The sequence below is a fragment of the Leptosomus discolor genome, chromosome 15, assembly GCF_034619465.1.
Source record: "Leptosomus discolor isolate bLepDis1 chromosome 15, bLepDis1.hap2, whole genome shotgun sequence".
Lineage (NCBI taxonomy): Eukaryota > Metazoa > Chordata > Aves > Leptosomiformes > Leptosomidae > Leptosomus > Leptosomus discolor.
The window spans coordinates 89,204-111,413 of record NC_141405.1 but is presented as its reverse complement, the minus strand read 5'-3'; the positions used below and the strand labels follow the sequence as shown (position 1 = coordinate 111,413).

Genomic DNA, 22,210 nt, shown 5'->3' with positions numbered 1-22,210 from the left:
GCGGTGGCAGCAAGCTCACACAGTGCCAGCCGCACAGCAGACAGGAACTGCTTGTACCCTTCAGAGGGAATCCAGGCAACACGAGGAGGTGAGGCACAGCCCTCCATGCCTGGCCTTCGCCCACAGAGCTCAAATGAAAGAACACTGCAGAATTACTTTTTCCCTACAATTAAAAGGCTCTGCTAGGGTATTTCTTTCTTTCCATGATTGGGTACTGGACTTTCTGGCTGGCTGAAAGTGTCTCATGGCAGTCCCTCTCCCCTCCCAAGAGGCTTTCGCCTCTCCTCCCGGAGATGTACAGGATGCACCAGATGCCTTGAAATGCAAAGCCCTTCCTTAGCAGCCTGGCCTGCCCTCCTCCCTGGAGTCTTCAGGGTATTTCCTTGTGGTGGGCCAGCAGACCCCATCTAGTGTGCCAAAATATCAGAGGCCGGGGTGGTACCAGGCTGTGGCTGTCCCTGGTGCGGTGGCAGAGCCTGCGCGTCCCTTTGGGGCCATACCACTGCTCACCTATGCTGCCCACCGACCCCAGCCGTGAACCCAACGGGTGTCAACGCACTTTCTGCACCCACGGCCCGTCACCTTCCTGCTCCAGCCCCTTCTTCTGGCGCTTTACTCCATCACTGAATAAAGTCCGAACCTCTCGGAGCACAAAGGCCCTGAAACCAGGCAGGGGAGGCCGAGGGGCCGTGTAACGGGATAGAAAGAGATCTTCCACCCTAGTCGTGCCGTCCCTCGGCTCCAGCTGGATCCGCAGAGACCCAGCCGCTGCTCCCCGACGGCTCTCGGCAGCCGCCGTGAACCGGGGCCAGGAGCGGGGCGAAGGGCAGCCCCAGCAGCGCCGAGCCCCTCTCCCCGCGGCAGCCCGGCCCTGCCGCCCCTGCTCGTCTGCAAGGCGCAGCCCCCCCGCAGCTGCCGCCCCCCCGTACCACGGGCACGGGCCCACGGCGCCGGGCCCGTCCCCGCTCCCCCCGCCGCCCCGGGAGCGGCCCCGCCTCAGGGGGCGGGAGGCCTCCGCCGCCCCACAGCGCCCCCTGCCGGCCGGGCCGGGCGCGGTTGCCACGGCGTCGCGTGCCCAGCGGGCGGCTATGGCGGAGGCGGCAGTGGGCGAGCTGGAGCTGCGGGCGGTGATCGGCTTCAACGGTGCTGCGGGCGGGGGGCGCCGGGGGGTCTGGGGTACGGGGGGGTAACTGGGGGGGGGGGGGGGGGCGGGTCTGGGACATCATAAGGCCAGCGGAGGGGCGTATGTCTGTGGGACGAAGGGGGCAACTGGGGGGTCTGGGGCACAGCAGAGGGCAACTGGTGGGGTCTGGAGCACAGCGGGGGTAGCTGAGGGGGTCTTGGGTACAGTGGGGGCAACTGAGGGGGTCTGAGGCATCGGGGAGGGCAACTGAGGGGGTCTGGGGCGCGGCGGGAGCAACTGAGGGGGTCTGTGGTACAGTGAGAGCAACTGAGGGGGTCTGGGGTATGGCGGGGGCAACTGAGGGGGTCTGGGGCACCGTAGGGCCAGTGGGGGGGTGTCTGGGGCATTGCGGGCAGGAGGCAGCGGGGGGCGGGGGTGGTGTGGGGGCAGCTGTGGGTTGGGGGCTGCCAGCGGGTGGGTTGAGGGCAGAGGAGGGCATGGTGGGGGCAGCTGTGGGGCAGCTGTGGGTCTCAGCTGGGCCCGTGGTGCTGTGGGGTGGGCTGGGAGCAGCGAGTGCGTGGAGTCCCTCCTGCCCCTTCCCACCTCCTCGTTGTCCCTGTGCCCGGCATCCCGAGAGACAGACATGAAGTCAGAGCAAGAAAAGTTTGACAGAATAGTAGGATTATTTATTTTTTTCTAATCACTCAGCTTGCTAGAATAAGAAGCGTTTCATTTTAAAATAAAACCGACTGAGGTTGCACAAAATACTGTCGTAAACATTCCTGTGATCCAGGGCTGGGCACTGGGACTTCTTCGGCCAACTGCCTTCTCGAGAAATTTGTGGCTTTGCAGCTATTTTGAGGCGGGTCATGGCATTGTGGACTGGTGACGTGGCCTCCATGAATCAGCAGGTGCTCCTGGAGAGCCCTCTGTGCTGAAGGGCTCAGAGCTCTGGGCCAGTTAAGTCTCCTGGTAGCTGCCGGAAGGTCCAAAACGTGTAAAGGTGACCCTGGAGTTTTAGCTGGGGTTGTTCTGCTGAATGGCTTTGGGGGAAACTGGAAAGTTCTTGGTTTTGCCCTCCTTGTGAGATAAACCTTGGGGAACAGGCCAGATCCCCTCAGGGACGAACGAGGCCGGCAGCACGGAGGTGTTGGGGAGATGTCAGCCTGCTCTGGGGACTGCGTGCTGCAGGCAAGGGGAGAGACTTTGCCTGCAGCCCCCGAGCTGTTAAGAGCCAGCAGATCCTTCACTCCTTTCTCTTGCAGGGCATGTACCCCGTGGCCTGATCTGCCACCCTGATAAGGAGCACGTTCTCTATCCCCTGGGATGCACTGTGGTTGTTCAAGAGCTGGACACTAAGAAACAGACTTTCTTGCGGGGTCACACCGATAATGTCTCCTGTGTCGTCGTGTCCAGGAACGGTGAGCACGTTGCTTCTGGACAAGTCACTTTCATGGGATTCAAGGTGGATAAGGCTCTATTTTTAACTGCTTAATATTGACCAAAGAAATTGGAGTTGGCTTGCCAGTGGTGGGAACACCTTTTGTTTATTTTTTCTTTTGTTGAAAAACAAATGCCTACAGTGGGAAGGTGTTGCAGGGAATGGGAAATTGTGGCTAGTCCATTGCTGGATGTGCCTTTATGTTTTTGTAAAGTATTAAGCTTTCCCCCTAGGATTGGGATAACTAGATAGAGGGGTCTCTTAATAGAATTAAAAGTCCTTTTTATCCAGTGTTGTGCACATGTGGCAGCTTCAATCTCATTAGACTTTAGTTAATAAATGGTGTTGTATTTAAAGTGGTACCTGAGTTCCAGAGCTGCTTAGGGCTTTCAAAAGCCCTTGACAGGTACCTACCTGCATTTTTAGACCTCTGAAGTTCCTTATGGCTTTATTTTTGCCTATTTGAAAACACCCTGAGACACCTGGAAGGAATGAAGTATTAGTGTTTTCAGTATTTTGAAATCCGAGTAAAATACCCAGTGTCTCAGGGTAAATTTTGATTCTGAAATGAAGTAGAGCTACTCACCGGTAAGCTGGAATAATGCTGCTTACAGCACCTGATCTGAAGCGGTTTTGTGTCAGTGGAGCCCTGGGCTGGACAGATGCTAACCTCGGGCTGGGTTCCTAACAGCCTTTCTGCCAGAGAAAAGTTTTTATACCTAATCCTGTGTGTTCTGTCTAATGCTTTGGCTTTGACCCCTTCTGCTTTGCACCGCAGGCAGACATCATTCTGTGGGATTTCCAGAGGAAGGAGTTACTTGCTCGGCTGTCACTTCATAAGGGTAGAATTGAAGGACTAGCGTTTTCTCCAAACAGCCTTTATCTCGTGTCACTGGGAGGCCAGGACGACGGCAGGTAATGATTTCCACTGCTTGGCCCATCATTTCCGACAAGTCGTAGGGCTGAAGGATGCTCTGGGGGAGCACTCGCTCCTCCCCCTCCTGCCAGTCCAGCTCTTTCCACTGCTTCATGTCTCAGTGATCCAGCTCTGTCCAATGGAAGCCGGGGGGTACCATGGGCAGAGTGCAGGTTACGGGGAAAGGTGAGGGGAGCAGCTAGTTCTTAAGCTGGTGTCATCACCCAGAAACCTTCTGGAGCCCGCACAGTTAGCTGGCTCAGCACATGGCCTGAAGAAGTATACATTTTGCTGAGGGCTTGCTTCGACACACAGACAAGTCAGGGTGGAATAAAAAGTTATTTTAAATCAGATTTTACAAGTGGCCTAAGATATGATTTGAGTCTTGATCAGCAGAAGGAATCCGAAAAATACACCTACCCTTGCTTTAGGAGCAGGGGGTGGAAGCTGTGGTCCCACGCATTTGCGATACGGTTAAAATCTCTACAAAGTGACTTCTCTCGTGTATCCTGGTGGGAACAGACTGCAGGAAAATAGGTTTCGTCTTGCTTTTGGTTTTAAGTAATTTTTTTCTCAGTAATGTCAAAAAGCGAAGCTATTAAAGCCCCTCCTTCTCCCGCAGTGTGGTTGTGTGGCACGTTGGTAAGAGAGAGGCTGTCTGTGGGAGCCCTGCCTCGGCATGCAGCGCCGGGAGTGCGACCGTCGTGGTGTGCTCCAACTGCAGAGATGAGATGTTCGTTACTGCTGGAAAGTAAGGTTTTATTTAGATGAGAGAAACGAGGGAAAGAACCCTGGGACCCATTTCCTTTTACAGAGAGTCTTTACTTAAACACAAGGAAGCGTGAGCAACTGTGGGCCTGTGTTTTTTCTTTTGCTCTGAATGGACCCACAAATATCCATCAGCTTGTCCCTTTAAGGCATTTCTGCTTGTTCTACTTGTAACAATATGTTTTCAAAGCAGCACACAGGGACCCGCATGCGTCACTTCTGTTCCTGATAGCAGGATTTTGTACTCAGTATTCCCCATGCAGTGTTTAAAGTATTTAGTTGCCAGTGTTTACACAAGAAGAGCACTCAATGAGTGGCTCTGAACAATGGTTAATTAATGCAGAAACAACGATATCTTGCAGGTCGTTGGATCATCTCCTGCCCTCACCAGATGTGATGTACAATTGGTCACTGGCTTGTAACAAAAGTTGGTAGAAAAAGTCACATTTTGCGTGGTTTTAAGACAGCCCCCATATACCTGGCCTGACATTTAAACGTGTGGAGGACCTGCAGATCCCTTTAATTCGGGGAAGGCTTTGGATGTCTTGGCTACGGTTGCGCTTACGAGTGCCGGTCTTTGCAATTTGAACACTCTGTTAAATGGAAGGGTGACTGCCTGTAAAGATTTTATATTGGCTCCTATGTTGTCAATGACATCGTGCTAGAAAACAGTGGAAAGGAATTAACATTTCCACAGTGCATGTCTCTTTGGGAAATGAAATGTCAAGGTTGTTACATACCCCTTCATAATCCTTGTATAGGCTTTTGCTGAACCTCTTCAGATTTTTGATTTACCCAGAAAAAGTTACTGTAAGAAACAGCGGAAAAGGCAGAGACTTACTTCTGGCCTCTCTGATATTGTTCTTTTCCTCCTTATTAAAATTTCAGAATAATAGCCTTGTAAAAGCTTTTTAATTCTTCTGGTAATGAAAAAAACTTGGATGTTTCTGCATATACGGATTTGATACCACTGTATTTGTTCTTACAGTGGGACCATTCGAATATGGGAATTGGATCTAGCAAACAGGAAAATCCACCCAACGGAATGCCGGACAGGGCAACTGAGAAGAGTGACTATATGTGTTAAGGTAAGTTTCAGCCCAAATTAGTTGGCTAAACTAAGAAACTCTCTACAGACTAGAGAAAAACCATGAACTTTTATAGTAATGCTAAAATGCCAATTACAACTGCATGATGGCAGTGAAGCTACTAAGTGTTGGCTCATGGCAGATGGTCTCCCACAGTTTCTTTATCCTTGGAAAGAGTGTTTTGAATGCTTCGGAAGAGAAGGAACATGTATTTTAGTCACAGGCCCTAGCACCCAGAGAATCCCACTTTTGCTTCAAAATATTATCTAGATTTCGTTAGAAAATGTCTTGCATTCAGCAGTGTTACAGATCTTTGAGTGTGACAGGGTGAAAACATTGGCTGTATCCCCTCAGATTAAATCTTGGCAATACACTGAAATAAAGCTATTTATACAGCCCAGTACTGGGCTTGGGACAAGCGTCTCGCTATCTGGACCATCTTCTCTTTTTTTTCATGATTTCCTATACATGGCAGATGATGATAATTATTTTTATGTTGGCACATCAAGTGGTGATGTCCTGAAAGTGAATACAAACAACAAGCTGATGACTGACTATGGGCCCCAGAAGGAAAAGTTTAACTCGGTGAGTAGCAGCTCTGTAATTTGGATTTTTTCCTTATCCTCCTCTTTGTTAGTAACTGAAAGTAGGGCAACCTCCAGCAGAACCTTTACAAGGTTGATACACAGACTCACTTTTTTTTCTCTGCTGTTAGTTCTTTGTGAGTGTCTCAATCTTGATCCTGCAGTCTGACACCAGTAGCTTGGCTTTGTTCAGTGTCATTTGGCTCAGAATTTGGGTTTTACCTGAATCTCGTGTATCATCCCATGGACTCTCTCTTACACTATGTCTGGTAAAGTCATAAAAAGTGAAAAATAAGCATAAAAATGGAGTAGTTCCCGAGTTGGGGAGATAGTGTTAGGGACATACTAGCTGGAGTGAGACAGAGGACATTCCTAGGAAGACCGGTAGAAGTGCTCATTTGAGAGGCTTTCCCACACTTACTCCTGTGAGGTCCTGTATTCAGATCTTACAGACTCGTTAAATTGTCTGGGCTGAAATTTTCCAAGACCACTGTTTGCCACTGGAAAAACTTCAAAACACTACCATTACACTTAGAAAAAAACCAACCCCTTAGATTTGTTCCACATACCATTCCTCCCCCTTCCCTTCAGGAGGTCGTCTTTTTGAATTCTGATTCTGCCACTGATGAGGCAGAGGTAGCGTAGATAATACAATTAAATACAAATAAATACAATTAAATAGTTTATTATAATGCCTGTGCACAACTGGGACAAAACAAGGTTGCACAGGGTACATTGATTCTATTGCTTTTTAGCTTGTGAGTGCTTGACTTCATAACCCCAAAGTTCTTTTAACTTAGTTTTTTCTGTCTATAATTGGGACTCATGGGTCATAATATGAGGATCCTGAGACAGGAGTATCTCCCAAATAAGGAGCTTTTGGCCTTTTGTTGTACAAGAATTCTGCATGCAGGGAGCTGTAATGGTAAATGACCAGCACCAGCTAGCACACTTGCTCTTGATTTCTCTTTATTTGTTCCTATAAAGGACTTCTTGTAGCTTCTCAGGTTATACCCAGTGGAGGGCATGATACCTAAGGAATTCAAACAGTTCCCTGAAAAACTTTCTTGCATAAGGTTGAATGTATTTTGTGATTCTATGCGCAACCATGAAAATCGGTGAGCAGCAAAGGAAGCAGTGCAGATGGAAGTACCAAACGTACTGTTAGGGATGCCATGGGGAAGCTGCCCTAGAAAGAAGCAGATCTTAGCTGAGAATAAACACAAGACTAACGAGAGCTGTAAGAAAAATATAGCAGTAAACCCCAAAGAAAAAGCCGCTACAGACTTGTTTCTCCAAACCTCCTAAACTGTGCTTGTACCAACAAACCACATACGTGCCCATTCAAAAGGTAGTGTTTCTTGTGTTACAAATGCATTCCCACATCTCTGGGATAACTTGGAGACACTGAATTCTTTGAAATATGTTTCAGTGTTTATCTATTCCAGAGGATCAGAGAAGTGATTGCTCATTTTTTCCCACTTGCATGGTAGGAACGTGAGTAACTTAATTCTGTGCGTGTGTTAAGTGACAAGACTGTATGGATTTTGTTTCCCTGACAGAAATCGTAAGTTAGCTGAAGGCGTGTTAGATCTCTGGTAGGTACACCTGCACTGTTAAGTTGGTCTTCCAGCAGTCACCCTGCAGGGTTTTGCTTCCACACAGGGCCCATGTCCTGGCCGATCTCTTCTCTCTCTTATGCCAAGGTCTTCATGATTGAATATCACCTCCCCTTTCAAATGCTTGCATGCTTTGAGTCCTTCTACATCTAGCAGTACGTTTACCTTGCCTAGAGTACCTGGTTGAAGCCGCACAAGGTCCTGAACTCCCTTCCCTTCAAGGGTGAAGGAAAGGTGCCAAATGCATTTGAAACAATATTTCTAAGACCATTGCTAAAGAAGCAATCCAATAGGGTTGTTAGCAAGATGCCCTGCAATTTGGGGGTTGAAAGAGGGCCTAGGACCTCCTAGATGAAAGCAGAGGCTCAAAGCCAGACCACAGTCCAATCCGTACTGTGAGGGGGTTTATCATAAGGCAAATCCATAGGAACTGCAGTTTGTGGCAGAGACCTTTGGAGCATCATGAGCTTCAGCTGACAAAGATTCTGGTAGTGAAAAGCTGAAGGAAAACTGGATCTTTGACAGTGCAAGAGACTGCCAAGATGCTAGGGAGAAGAGAAGATCCAGAAGTGGATCTCATCATAGCTGCCTGCCAGCCTTGTGGATGAGACCAGAGCCGATAAGCATTAATCTGACTTAAACTTTGTTACCGTTATTAATGTCAGCTACTTGAGATATTCCGCTGGTCGTTGTGGGAGAAGGAGACATTCACATTGGACAGAAATAACAAGCAGTTCCTCCAATCTCCTCCTTTATTCTGTTGTTTAGAACGGACATTTCTGTTCAAAAACGGGCTTTTCAATCAGGCACGCGCTCAACCCTATCCCCCCTTCCCGTCTTTGCTTACGTCCTCTCTGCTCTCTTCCCTCACTCTTACCAATGCAGTTCCCAAACGCCTCAAATGGGAAATCCATCAGGGCAAACCTCTACTGTTGCAGTCGGTGAGAAGGTACTGCTACATTTTTGTCTCCAGCTAGTGTCAGATCCACTTTCATACTTTCCATTTCTCCCTCCCTAGCTCCGTGCTGTGATTCCCTTTCCACCCACCCATTGCACATCTCCGCATACAAATAATACCTTGTCACTAGACTGTCAACAAGTCCTCGCTGAACATAGGATCTAATGTTTTATGGCAGAAATTTCCAATTGCAGCGTAACCTTCAGTGCCAGAAGAGGTATTTTGCAGATGTTTTTTTTCAAATCAAACCCACAGCATTTATCAAAACAAAAGTATTTGCATCCTTGTTTCCACACAGTTTAGTACATCACATTGCTAACCCTAAAAGGGTTGATTTTTATTCCCTCCCCCCGCAGAGATGTGTGTATTTCTCAAGACATCTTTTCTCTCTTTCTTGAAAATGCACTATGTATTAGTACTTGCAACAAAAATTCTCACCTCTCTAGCCGTGCCCTATCGCTTGTTTCAGAAGCGAGACGTGCTGTTTCGTGGTAGCCACAACTGCTCCAAAGCCTGGCTTTTGGGACATGCGCTGCCTTTCCTATCAGGGCATTTCCCTGCCTCTTGGCAAGGAGGGAGGTTGGCCATGCAGCATCCAGTGGTGGAGCTGTCCGGGCCTCTGTCCCCATGGAACAGTTTTCATCACTTGGTTGCAATTCTATCTGAAAAGTTGCGTCTTCATGACCAAACATTATCCTGTATCTCTGCAAACCTTGTTCAGCAGGGAATAATGAGCCAGTGGCACACCATGCCACTCTCAACCTGGAATCCACAGCCACCCCAGGGCAAGTGTATCTTTAAAGCAAGAGTTTAGATACTGCTTGGGTGAGGAGATGTTTATTGAAAATAAGTTTGGTCCGTCTTAAAGGAACTTTGCCTTTAGATATATATGAATGTGTTTATTATGTAGACATGATCTGAAGATTTCTGTGTTTCTGTTTTGAAGAGGAGTGGCAAAATAGTTCACTGGTGTGATAAAGCAACTTGTTTTCCATCTACATGGAATTAAGTTTAAGTGCATTTCTGTAATGTCTATAAACACTGGAATAAACAGCAAAATTAATTTTTAACCCTGTCGCAGGCTTGAGGAGCTGTAAGCTGCAAAGTGGGATGTTTGATTGCAAATGCATTTTCAGAAATAGCTGGAGTGATTTGCACTGTATAAACCCAAAACCAAACGTTGAAAGGAGGTGTGCTGGAAGAGTTCATAGGGCGCTCAAGAGCTTTGCAAGAGATCAGAAGGGGACAAGGAGCAAGTACCCCTGCAGAGAAGGGAATGGGCAGGCTGGATTTTTTCTGGTATTTTTGTTTGTAATCATACTTCAAAATAGTGGTTTCTTTTTGTAAGTAGTAAATAATGAATGGTGATATTTTTAACCTCCTACACTAGACTCTGCATTTCATCTACAAGAGGTCTGGCAGTATATAAAATGGAGTATTCCTCGCATCGTTAACACGAACAGCTTGACTTCGTGAGTAAACAAGTGCCACTTACAAATCTGTTTACTCGTGGTGATTCAAAGAACAGACTGGACAAGAAAGAAGCACAATTATCAAGTTAAGGTTGAAATCAAACTCTGACGATTTTGAGAGCCTAGCAATGAATCCTCGACACTTTAAGGTTTTTGGTGGGTTCTTTTTGGCTTAGTAGTACCTGCTTCCCTCTCAAATTGAAGAACTGAAGAGAATACCTCAGAAAAATCAAAGCAGTCTTGGCAGTGCTGCAAAAATTCTTATTTATTAGCAAGTAGCAGGGAGCTGTAATCAGATAAACTACATAGTCATAGGTTTGATTTCTAATGCCACCACCTGCCATAATGCTAAAGCCAAAGGGCATTTGAGGTGGAAGTCTTTGACAGGAAAAACTGCAAAGCAGTAGATCAAAAGACAGTTGATGGGCTTGTGATAACAGAGGATTCGCAAAATGCTGCCAACTCTTCATAGGAAATTTTTTTAAAACATTGTTCAGAAACAGTTCTGCTTGTGGATCATATTTCTAATCAAAAAGAATCCCTTTGTTCTCATGCTTTTGCTAAGAATATTTGCATGAATCCTGGCTTCCTGTCTGGTAGTGTTGTGATAGTATGGCATAAAATCCTCTCTGGAGGTTGTGTTTTTCACAGTGATCGGTCCTGATACTACAGCAGACTGTGGATGTGCTGCTGGCAGGGACAGACTAGTGAAGAAATCCAGTGCAATTACCTTACAAATCAGGATTATTTTTTTTCTTTCATTTTTTTTTTCCTGCAATCCACATTGTTTTGATCCTGAAGCTGATGCGTAGGTGGGTGCAAGGCTGCTTGGAATGCCAGCACTGGAATGCCCAGTTACGTAAACGGTGATTTTAATTTTTTTTTCTTCAAAAAAGTATAAGCAAGACTTTAAAAACAATCAATTGCTTCTAGTTGGTTGGATAATTGAACTAAAGTCATTTTTCCAAATTCATCAGACCTTGTCTGTGGCTTTTGCAACATCCTTTCTGGGTCTAAATAGCTCAGATGTCCATTTTGGTTTCTCTTCTATCTTCACTTGCTCTCTCACCTTCCTTAGAGCTTCAGTCCTTTCCACACAGAAAGTCAACACTTTCTGGCTTTCATTCTTTTAAACACTCTGAAAATATTTAACCCTGAAAATTTACTGGGGTTAGGCCAGATTAATACTTGAAAAGAACAGGAATGCTGGGTGGTGCTGCATAGATGTCAAACACCCTCATAAAGTGCTGACACCTGTATTTGTTCAAAAATCACAAGCCAGGCACGTGACAGTGATTTCTTCCTAAAGATTAAATGCAGAATTATTCTGATTTGCCTCTTGGTTATTATTCTTTGAGAATTCACTTCTTCGTGCTTTCACAACACTAAATGCTAGAGGCACTCTCTTTTTCCCCGAAAAAACTCCACCAAACAGAAATGGTTGTTTTCACATAATGGCTCTATGAACTTGGGCTTAAAGGAAAAAAAAGTGTAATATTGTGAAACCACTGGTACCACCACAACAATTGGCAAAGCTGCTTGTTAACCTCGGTAGTGGCAAATGTTGCTGGAGTCTATATTGCAACCTAAAATGTCAAGCTCAACAGGCTCCTCACGAGTCCCAGGGAGCCTGGAGCTGCTACCAGCTGGCCTGTGCCTCTTGTACCCGCTTGCTTCGTGACAGAGCTTAGTTTTCAGTCCAAATTTTGATGGCATGAAGCTCCTTTATTTTGGGTTTTTTTTTCCTTTCCATTTCACTCATGGGTATGTTCCCCCAAGCTAGCAGGGTTATTTTTCTGAGTAAGAATATCAGGATTTAACCCCACAGAAGTAGTTTCACCCCTCTTGCAGCCTATGTCGGGGTCTCTCAGATTTCCAAGAATTAATCTGTTGTCTTGTATAGAGAAGAGTAATATTACTTCACAGGTAGCAGAACTGTTGCAGAGACTGACTTTTCTTATACTTGAAATTTTGTGGCGAGGCTAAGGACTGGTTTTGTTTGCTCATTTCGTTTGGTTGGTTGGTTTGGGGTTTTTTACTGTAGTCTGGTACTTTATCCATGGAAAACCATTTCTCCTTTTTCTAATGGCTGATCTCCTGTTGATCTACTTATCTTAGCAGATAGCAGAAACCCATGTTGATGATGGGCTGACTAATTTTCAAAGCCTTTCTGTGACAAATGTGTTTTATTACTAATAGGTGGGAGATGGGATTGCATCTTTCTGATAGGGAGAGAGGCCTGGGACACAGAGGATCTGTCCTAAAAGCAGCTGTAGGAAAGGACACTTAGGCTGAGTTTTATTCTCTGTTATTTTCATGTCTGATAGATGAAGAATCAGTGGAAGGAAAAGTGGGGTTACTAATACAAAATGTATGCATTTCTTGCTGGAATGAGGTAAGGATATGTAGGCTCATATGTGGTCCCAGCTGCTCTGAAGGATCCATGATGATGCTATTTACTTGCTCCTCATACTGTAGAAGTTCATATACCCTATAATTAGTAACTCTTTGCTCCCTTCTCCCTCCAGAGAGTCACTCTTTAGCCTAGGTCAGTCAAAGAACACTGATAAAGCCATATTTGAGTGACATAAGCACCGCCATCAGGAGCGTGATAGAGACTCCATTGGGCTATTCAGCATGGCTGCAGCAATAAAGAGATTCTGCATCCGTCCAATTGTGTTTTAATCCTGTTTTCTCCTAGGGAGTCACAGCTTTGCTTTTGCTGAAGACAGGAGATTTAATAGTCAGCACCGGAGGAGGGATTGTAGCTCTCTGTAAAGCCTCAAACTACAAAGTAATGAAGTGAGTTTGTAGATGGGAGAATCGGGAGGGTAGGGGTGACACCTCCCCCAAAGGGTCACTGAATAAGAACCAATCATTTCTATGTGAAGGCATAATCCAAATAAATCTCAGGTTTTCAATCCTGCAGACAGTATGGTTCCAGCGTAATGAAATTGAAGCAGACTGACAATTACTGCATGCATTTGCACAGAATTGAATTGCCCTACTCATCGTTCATTTTAAATGACCACTGTTTCCTTTTAGGCATTAGGAGTCAGATCTTAAATTGATGCAAAGTGAGCCAGGTCTGTTGCGGTCAGTAAAATTAGACTTATTTATGCCAGCTGAGAAAGAGTAGTATTTGCCATCAAAAAAAAAAAAAAAAAGGGGGGTTGTTTAGGACATGGGATTGTAAGGAGGGCTCTGCTAATTTTATAGGCACGTCTGGAAGTGCTGGCGTACATGCAAGGCTTTTTTTCTGCATACCAAATAGAAAGCTGCAGGCGTCATTTCCCCTTATGTGATTTGAAAATTGGGCTCACGGCTATTCATTTTGGATTGTTTGAGTAGCTAACTTCAGCGTGCAGTTCTGCAAGCTTAGCTTTGTACAATTGAACGTATTCCCAAAAGATCAAAACTGTCTGGAAATGTTCTTGAATTTGGGATATTTAAGTGCACTTGATCAAGAATATCAACAAAGATGCTGTTACCTTAGGCCCTGGTCCAGAAAACAAAGTCTCCAAAGTATTGCCTTTGCAAGCCCTGGCAGAGTAGCCAGGGGGACCGGCAAGATCATGTGAAGTATTAGCATGTGACTGGGAATGAAATGTCAGTCCTGACCACGTTCTTGCATATTGATATCACAACCTAATATGGAGCTTTTTAGGGAAGCAGGGAAGTCAGGTCTCTATAAAGTCAGGGGAAAAGGGAAGCTGGAAAATAAGTACCTTGAGGTCAATGTCAGGCCAAACCTCTGCTTTCTCTTAACAGGAAAATTCAAGTTCAAGGCGCAGTCACTTCCCTGACATGTAGAGGTCAGGGTCACCAGTTCTTTGTAGGGACAAATGAGTGCCAGAGTTATCAAATTAACTACACTGCCTTTAAAGAGGAGCTGACTGCTGCCTGTCATAACGAAGCTGTCCACGACATTGTTTTTCCTTTGTGAGTATAACTGGCTGGCATGCTTTTGGCTGGTAAAGAAGTTTGAGTAAGCTTCCAGGAGGGTCAAGATACCTCTGTAAACACCTTCTAACCAGGAGGAACCCAAAGCCCGTTAACATCCTTACGGGATGATCTATACTGTAACCTACCAGTGAAATGCCAGGCTGATGGAAGGCAGCAGTTCAGCTTGAGAGTTGGAAAAATCATTGCTCCACAGGAAGAATTCTAAATAAAAAGGCTAGAATGATTTGTGCTTGGGTAACGGCAGGGATGGCAACCTCCCCCTTTTCTCCTAGGGTTTGTGCTATGAGACTCGGGCCTCTGAGTCTGCCAGCAGTGTGAATCCTGAAAGTCTGCTTTTGTGTACCCTGGTGCAGCTAGAGCTTGTAGAGGTGTCTGCTTTTCTACCCTCAGCTGAAACCTGACTAACAGAGCTGTTAAAAGAGGCTTTTGGGGTCTCTCAGCCTCACTTTTGTTTTCATGTTTGACAATATTATTGCCAAATGTTGTATTAAATTCTAGGCTTGGTACGAGAGATGCTGGGTGTACTGGTGTGTCTTCTGTCTGCTCTTGTCTTGTGAACAGGCAGCACACATTCCCTCTTCCTGTATAGTAGGATCGTGGCACTTTATTTAAAAAAAAAAAAACCACGATGGCTTGGTTGTTTCCTCTCCAATAGAGAATGGGAGTTTGATCCCAAGGAAAGTTTTTTATTTTTGGCATATTGTTACTGCATGGCTTCTCGACACAGCACAAAGGATCAAATCTTACCAAGGTACAGCGAAGTGCACAATGTAAGATGCCCTCCTCACTTCTTGTCACAGCCTGAAAAATCTACATCCTTCTAATTTAATGAGTAAATCATTTGGAGCTTTAGGGTAATCTGATGCTAATAGACCTGACTGGTGCATCTGTGTCACAGAGGCATCTGGATGAGCTGGATTTAGTGATGATTGTAAGGACTACAGGACTACATCCTTGCATATATGTTTAAACTTTTTATCTGTTACCTGCTCTTGAACAGAGATTATCACTGATTGGAAAATACAAGTGTAATTTCCCTGTTCTGGCTTATTTCCAAATCCTTGAATTGCTGATGTTACCCTGCTTTATAAAGCACCTGCACAAGCTGGGCTTGAAAGGGGCCATGCTTCAGTTGTGCCAGTTTTCTCTGTCCTGGTTCATCTTTCCAGGCATTGATGGTGATGTTGAACAAAAGCTTGTGGTACCTTTCTAGATTTCGCTTTCTGTCGTATCCCTAGGATGTATGGATCAGAGCTTGTTTCAAAGCATTCACTCCCACAGCTTTTGAAATGCTGAAGGTCTTTTTTTACTCAAACATGTATAACAAGTATATTACAAACAGGCTTTTGCCATCATTTCTATTGCCTTCAGTGATGTTGAATAGGAATCATCCAGTAAGCAAGATAAAAAATGACATCTTCACAATATGAGGCTGCTGTTAGTCCCTGATGTTAAATCTGGGCAGTCAGCACCTCTGCACCCGCTTTTGTGTCTCTTATATGCAACATGTGAAGTTGTTTAGAGATTGAATATGGCAAATAAATGTCACAACTTCACCTGAAGTAGAAAGAATTCTTTTAGTTTCACTTTAACTGTTTCTTAAAATGAATCTTTGAATGTAAACCAAACCAGGGGGATTTTATCTGAGAATTGTGATCCTATGGAAAAGGCCTTTGTCTTAACCACAGTGATCCCTGTTGGGAAGATTACAGTTGCATGTTAGAAACAGGTAAGCTTTGAAGGATGATTTAAGATCTGACAAAGAAAGAAATCTCTTCTGTGTGCCTGTCCTCGTTGGCTCTCCTCTCTGAATTCTCCAGGGGAACTTCTGACTTGTTCGCTACCTGCTCCAAAAATGATATTCGGATGTGGCACACCCCAGAAAACAGGGAACTGCTACGAATCGTCGTCCCCAACATGACCTGCCATGCCATAGAGTTTATGAGGGATGGCAAGAGCATCATTTCAGGTAATGGTCAATTACCATTGTCCTGCCCATCTTCCTTTTGAGTGTGAAGTAGCATCGCTTTGTTGAAAACAGCCCAAATTTTAGGCATGGACACTGGCTGAATTCGCCTGCTCCAGCCCATATAGGTCACTGCCCAGGGTGGCGGTTGGTGCGCCGTAGCAGCAGGACGGCATCTCCCCTGTCCTGCGGCACAGCGTGCACACTGTGCTCCGTTAGACCCCCACCCTAGTGTCCATGCACAAAGCTGGGCCGTCACATCCTTGCTGCTGCAGAGGTAGATGATTTGGGGCTCTGCCCCGCATCGTGTGTAGGAACTAGAGGCGATAACCACGTCGGCCGTGACTGCAAGTAGCGGCGTGACCTTTCAGTCTGTTGGTGTGGTCGGAAAAGATGAGCCCCCGTGGCTGAGCCAGGCGCTGGCAAGCTCATCTACTTCCCAAGCGGCGCTCAGCTGCGCGGCAGCTTGGCAGCGCTCGTTCCCCCAGCCCAACCTCGCCCCTCCCGGCACATCTCACACAAGCCCTAAGAGCTGTACACGCTCCTCACCAGCACGGCCGGACTCCCCAGGGAGCCCCTGGAGCTCTACAAATGGATGTGACCTACATGAACGACACCAAGAAGCAGACAGGCAGAGCAACCTGTGCTGCTCTTCCGCCAGAAGTCAGGTTGTGTTTGGAAAACATGCAGTCACCGATTTCCCCATTATGCATTTGCCTGACGGCAGGCACGTTGTGTTTTACAGCATGAATGTATTCATTACGGTATCATTAGCCGTGAAGAACGGCCCGGTTAATAACGGAGATCTGTAACGCTCGTACACAGAATCAGCCGTAACGAACGTGCTGTTGCCATCCAGTGCTGGGGAGCTCCAGTGCCCCCCTCTTTGCTGAGGCAAAGGGAGCGGATGTCGCTCCAGTCATATCAGGAAAAGCAAAGAGTTGTCACTGGCAGAAGGCACGTTTGCCTGCCCATTGCGTGTGCTCCTGACATCGCTGCCCCTCTAGCTCGGTGAATTTGCATCGGGAGGAGGAGTGGCCAGGGCCAGGACAGAGATGCATGGGCACCGTGGTGGCACCAAGCTCCCTTACGCTGTTTTGATTGACTCCGGTGATTAACGTCAAAGTGCAGCTAAATTCTGGTCCCTCTGGGCCTGGGGGAGGGGATGAAGGGAATGTGAGTGAAAATCAGGCAGGTACTGGGGTTTGGAAATGGCTTTATAATCCTTATTGCTAGGGGGGAGAAAAAGGACGGTGTGTTAAAAGGACTTCAGTGATGCCTGACTCTTGGTGAAAGCAGTCATCGCTGTACGGCATCGGGCCATGAGATGGGAGACCCAGGTTTCTAGCTGTACCATTAATTCACAGCACAATGCTGGGATCAGAGCCCCTTACCACCAAGAATTTGTCTTCCACCCCCCTGATGCCATCCTCCCTCTGGGAGCTGCTTTCTCCTGGTCTCAGGCCACGGATACCGCTGACGTACAGCCCTGCAGAAGGGCTTGCATCACCCTTCTTCCCTTCCTGCCCTCAGCACAAAAGCTTCATAGTGAGGTTTTTTAACACACTAGCATCTGAAGTTAATTTTTTTTGTTGTTGATTTGCACATCCCTCAGCACCTCAGGGCGTCTGTTTGTGTGGAAATGGGTACCCTGGTGCTCATGCCAGCAGGTGCCCAAACACATGGCTGAGCTGGGCTGCTGTGCAGGGAGAGGGTGAGCCCAGCCCCGGGCTCAACATGGGCAACAAGTCCCTGGGGAATTCAGCTTACCCAGTGTTGCCTTTGAAGGCGTGGCGACCTGGCTCAGGAACAGCACGGTGGCCTTCCCCGGGCCGCTCGGGCCATTAGCTCACTGACACCAATGTGGTGGACGGCAAATGGCGTTTATTGCTGGGTGATGCAGCGTTATATAGCTTAGGTTTATGACCTCATTTCCGTCTGCTTACATCATAAACTAGGCACTAATGGCTGTTGGGAGGGGGGGCCCTATGTTTCCGTACAGCGCGATATCTTCCGGCCGCCAGACCCTAACTATCTACATTTCCCCCCTCCCTATGGATAGTTAAATTTGTTAAATATAACAACCGTTAAAGAATAAAAAACATCTTAAGATATATATCGATAACTTGGATAGAAAATATAAGGCACTCTAGAAAAGAAGTAATTGGGGGATAATCGGGGGTAACGGGGTATAATTGGGAATAGCAAAAAAATACATTCTTAAAGCAGTTGTCGGCGTTCTATCAACATGATGTTAACCTTCTCTAGCCGGCTCTTAACGAACGACACGAGCCTGTTCAATATACAGGGTCCGAAGATCAGTGCTATCACGATCATTGCGATCGGCCCTATCAAGGTAGATATTAAGGTGGTCAGCCATGGTGAATGGTTAAACCACGATGCAAACCAACTTTCTTGTGCCTCTCGTTCCCTTTTTCATTTTTCCAGTCCCTCTCGCAATTTGGTCATAGTGTCCCTCACTATTCCGGTATGGTCCGCGTATACGCAACATTCTTCCCTTAGTGCAGCACACACTCCCCCCTGCTGTAAAAACATCAGGTCTAATCCTCTTTGGTTTTGCAACACTACTTCAGATAGTGATCTGAGTGATTGTTCTAGTGCAGTTATTGATTGCTCGATTCTAGCCAGGTCCTCATCTACTGCTATCCTCAAGGTGCTAAATTCTTTAGTCTGTTGTACCAAGGATGCTACTCCTGTACCTAATCCCGCACCTCCGATGATCATTAGAGTAGCTATGGTTAATGCTGTAAAGGGTTCTCGTTTTGACAGATGATGTTCTGGGGTAATCTGTGAGTCATAGACAAAGTCTTCGGGGTGGTAAAAAATTTTAGGGACTATAGTTACCTGGACGCAATATTCTGAGGATTCATCAAAGTTTTTTAACAACAAGCAAGGTGTAACTCCCATAACAGAGCAAACCCACTTAGCATTGTTGGCTGGTATCAACCACTGCGCAGGGGTCTTACTTCGTGTCTCATCTACACACAGTTGCTTTTTGTGCTTTGGGACTTTGCCTACACACACGCCACTTCCTACCACCTGCGCCAAAGTAATCCCTTGCTTTTTTGTGTCCCATTTGCATTGGGCCGGATTTGTACCATTTTTCCGTATGGGTGTGTCACTTATTCCTACAGCCTCATAAAAGGGTGGCTTCATTCCGTAACACAGCCAACAATGCTCCGTGAGATTTGGTGTAGTTTTGTTCAATATTTGGTAGCTAGCTTGCATCATGTCCCAGAGATAATTTTTGTCAGGGATTTGGGTGGTTTTTGTCATGGTTTTGGGCCCAGTCTCTTCGGGGGCGTGGGTGGTTTGGATCACAGGAACTTTCTTTACATAGACCTCTGGTTTCTTGGCCGAACTGTCAGCCAGTACCCGGTTGGGGCCTACTGGCAGTGGATCATTCAGGATTGTTTCCTTCCTTATGAGAATTAAGCCACCCTTGTCTGTCCCCGGTTCCGTGTACCTCACTCCCCACATTCTTCCAATTATCCACCCTTCGTCTGCGGGATTGGTAACATTTAAGAAGAGGTATTTGCAGTTCCCATGTCCTCCCCACTTCTGCGGTGGCCTGCACTCATACGGACCCCACTGGACTTTTAGGTACCTGTCTCTACCACTACCCGGTATCCAACTAGGGGCTATGGTCTCGCAACCCCAATAACTGCAGTAATATTGACCAGGGGAGTTGCAATACCCCTTCCCAGGATTCGAGCTAGGGCAGATGTAAAATCCCAGATACTCCCAGCATCAGGGTCTCGGGACAAGCTGACATAGAATGGAATTAAAGCTTGGTGCCCCTGGTGTTGTCTGGGTCGCGATGATCTTTTGGTCTTTGAGCCGGAGTAAGGTCCATTTAAAAGGTTGGTGGGGATGGTGTTCTGACTCTGCCTGTTCTATCATGATAAGCCCTAAAATCAAGATCACACAAGGGCATCGTAGCCCTCCCCCAGGGGGGCTATGTTGCCATTGTTTGGATTCCGTATGCGCGGAACTCTCAGGTGCGGACAGGATGCTTGTCGACTTGTCATCTTCTGTTGTCACTGGGGTGTACGGGTTACGAGGGCATCCGGTAATCCGGTCCTGTGGACAAAAACTCACAGTTTTCATTAGTTTTATTCCGGAGGTCCGGTTTAATAGACTTAAGCGGACACCACTTAACTTTTCCATCTTTTTTGACAGCGGCATACCCTCATCCTGTGAGGACTAGCCTCCACCCTTGCTCCCATTCCCCTAACTCATTTCTAATTATAACCAGTGGGCCTTCTTCCAGTGCCTGAGTGGCCCAATGTTTTTGAGTGGGACTATTCATTTCTTCCCCTCTGGGGAATTGATTCAATGCTAAAAGAGTGGTTGCTAACAAGCGTGCTTGGTCCCCTGGGGGAATGGCATTGGCAAAACCTTCTGCTTTTGCCAATACCTCTAATTTAGATTTCAAGGTTTGATTTGCTCGTTCAACTATTGCTTGCCCTGTGCTATTATATGGAATGCCGTGCGTTAGAGTGATACCCCATTTTGAAGCAAATGTCTGGACTGATTTAGAGACGAAGTTCAGACCATTGTCTGTTTTGATTTGATTAGGGATGCCAAGGCACGCCATGACCGTCAACCAGTGTTGGATGGTTGCTTTGGAGTCGGTTCTGAGGTGTTGTGTGGCTACGATCACTCCGCTATATGTGTCTACAGTCACCGCTAGCCACGCTCGAGGCTTCAGCAACTGGCAGAGCGTGAAATCTGTCTGCCATACCTCGGAGGCTTTGAGGCCTCTGGGGTTGACTCCACTGGACCATAGTGGTGTTTTCTGGCAGTGGGGACACGTGGCTACTATGTGTTTCGCGTCAGTGACTGAGATCCCGCATTTTTTCACTAGCGCTTTAGCTCTGATGTGGAGAGATTCGTGTAGCTGGCGGGCATCTCTTAGCGTCCACAACCCTTTTGCAGCGGCGTCTGCTTTGTCGTTGCCGGTTTGGAAAAACCCTTTGATTTGGTCGTGGCTGTTGACGTGGATGACCAATATGGTGCCCTTTCAGGAAAAAAGTGCTTCTTCCAGCATTAGGGCCGCTGTGGATGTTGACACGCCGGGCCCCGACATTGCTAAACAAAGCTTGGCCATGAACATCGAATCGGTCACGATGTTGAGGTGTTCCATTGGAAACAGTCCACACGCCAGTACCACGGCCATTGCTTCCAGCTGCTGGACTGAAAGCGCACAATCGGTCATTTTAATACAGTGCCATTCTCCTCCTGATTGCCATATTGCCGCCGCGGTTGAGGTTGTTGAAGATGCATCTGTAAAGACTGTTGGTCCCTGTTGGGGCCGGTCCTTGATCTTCTGTGGGAGGTCGATGTCGACAACCGCCAGCATTTGAGTCCAGGGGGGCTTTGCGGCGTACTGGACTTCTCCACCAAATCCAACGAGAGCTATGGCTAGATACTCTGACATCGCCACTGATTGCGCTGGGAGCTGTTTGCGGAAGGGTAGGTATATCCTGGCAGGTTCGCTGCCTAGATGTCTTAAGGAGAGTTTCCTGCCTTTCATAATGAGATTACCGAGGCACTCGACTCCTGGAGAGAATGCGCGCGACGGTTTTCTCAGGACTACCCATTGTATTGGTTTAGCTTTGTCAGGGGGTCCCTGGGCTAGTGCCCCTACTCCCCCTCCCTCCGTAAAGTGGACATACAGATCGAGTGGTGCATCTGGGTTCCACCTGGCGAGCGTGCTTGACGATACCTGTTGCTCGATGAAGTCAAGAGAGTTCATTGCTTCCGTCATCAGAGTTTTCTGCTCCCATGGGTTCTTTCCTTTCAGGAGATCGTACAGGGGTACCATGGTTTCAGGAGGAATCAGGACGATGTTACGGAGCCATTGCAAATATCCCACTAGCTGCTGCATATCATAGAGTGTTTTGATGTTCCGACGGATTTTTATTTGAGGGGGGGTTACGTAAGAACTTGTGATCCCCACTCCCCAAAAGCTTACACTTGGTCCCCTCTTAATTTTCGCACTTGCGATTTCGAACCCATATGTTTTTAAAGTCTCTGAAACTGTTGATACCAGTTGGTCCACCTGACTTCCTGACAGCGCGGCAATTAAGATATCGTCCATGTACTGGATGATAGTCGCGGTCGGGTCGCTGCGCCGAACCGGTGCCAACGCCCGATCGACTGTAATCTGGCAGATAGTAGGCGAGTTGATCATCCCTTGAGGCAACACTTTCCACTGGAAGTGCAGGTTGGGGCGTTGGCTGTTTGGGAACATGACAGAAAAAGCAAATCGCTCCCTGTCCT

The 22,210-nt window shown here is 46.9% G+C and overlaps 1 protein-coding gene across 1 annotated transcript; it reads left to right on the top strand.

The window, feature by feature from the left end:
* The first annotated feature begins 1,088 nt into the window (after positions 1 to 1,088).
* On the top strand, positions 1,089 to 19,357 carry CFAP52 (cilia and flagella associated protein 52). Its single transcript, XM_086473820.1, has 14 exons — positions 1,089 to 1,143; positions 2,389 to 2,588; positions 3,343 to 3,479; positions 4,103 to 4,231; positions 5,237 to 5,336; positions 5,805 to 5,921; positions 12,671 to 12,771; positions 13,741 to 13,911; positions 15,756 to 15,904; positions 16,121 to 16,178; positions 18,170 to 18,282; positions 18,373 to 18,389; positions 18,692 to 18,711; positions 19,213 to 19,357. Exons 1-14 carry the CDS (start codon positions 1,089 to 1,091, stop codon positions 19,355 to 19,357), a joined length of 1,512 nt encoding a protein of 503 aa, XP_086329946.1.
* Positions 19,358 to 22,210: the final 2,853 nt, after the last annotated feature.

Bases quoted from the DNA above. Each gene is read 5' to 3' on its own strand.
- CFAP52 (XM_086473820.1), top strand. From the start codon at position 1,089: ATGGCGGAGGCGGCAGTGGGCGAGCTGGAGCTGCGGGCGGTGATCGGC. The intron at 2,589-3,342 runs GTGGATAAGGCT...TTTGCACCGCAG, and splicing joins TCACTTTCATGGGATTCAAG to GCAGACATCATTCTGTGGGA. The intron at 13,912-15,755 runs GTGAGTATAACT...TGAATTCTCCAG, and splicing joins CACGACATTGTTTTTCCTTT to GGGAACTTCTGACTTGTTCG.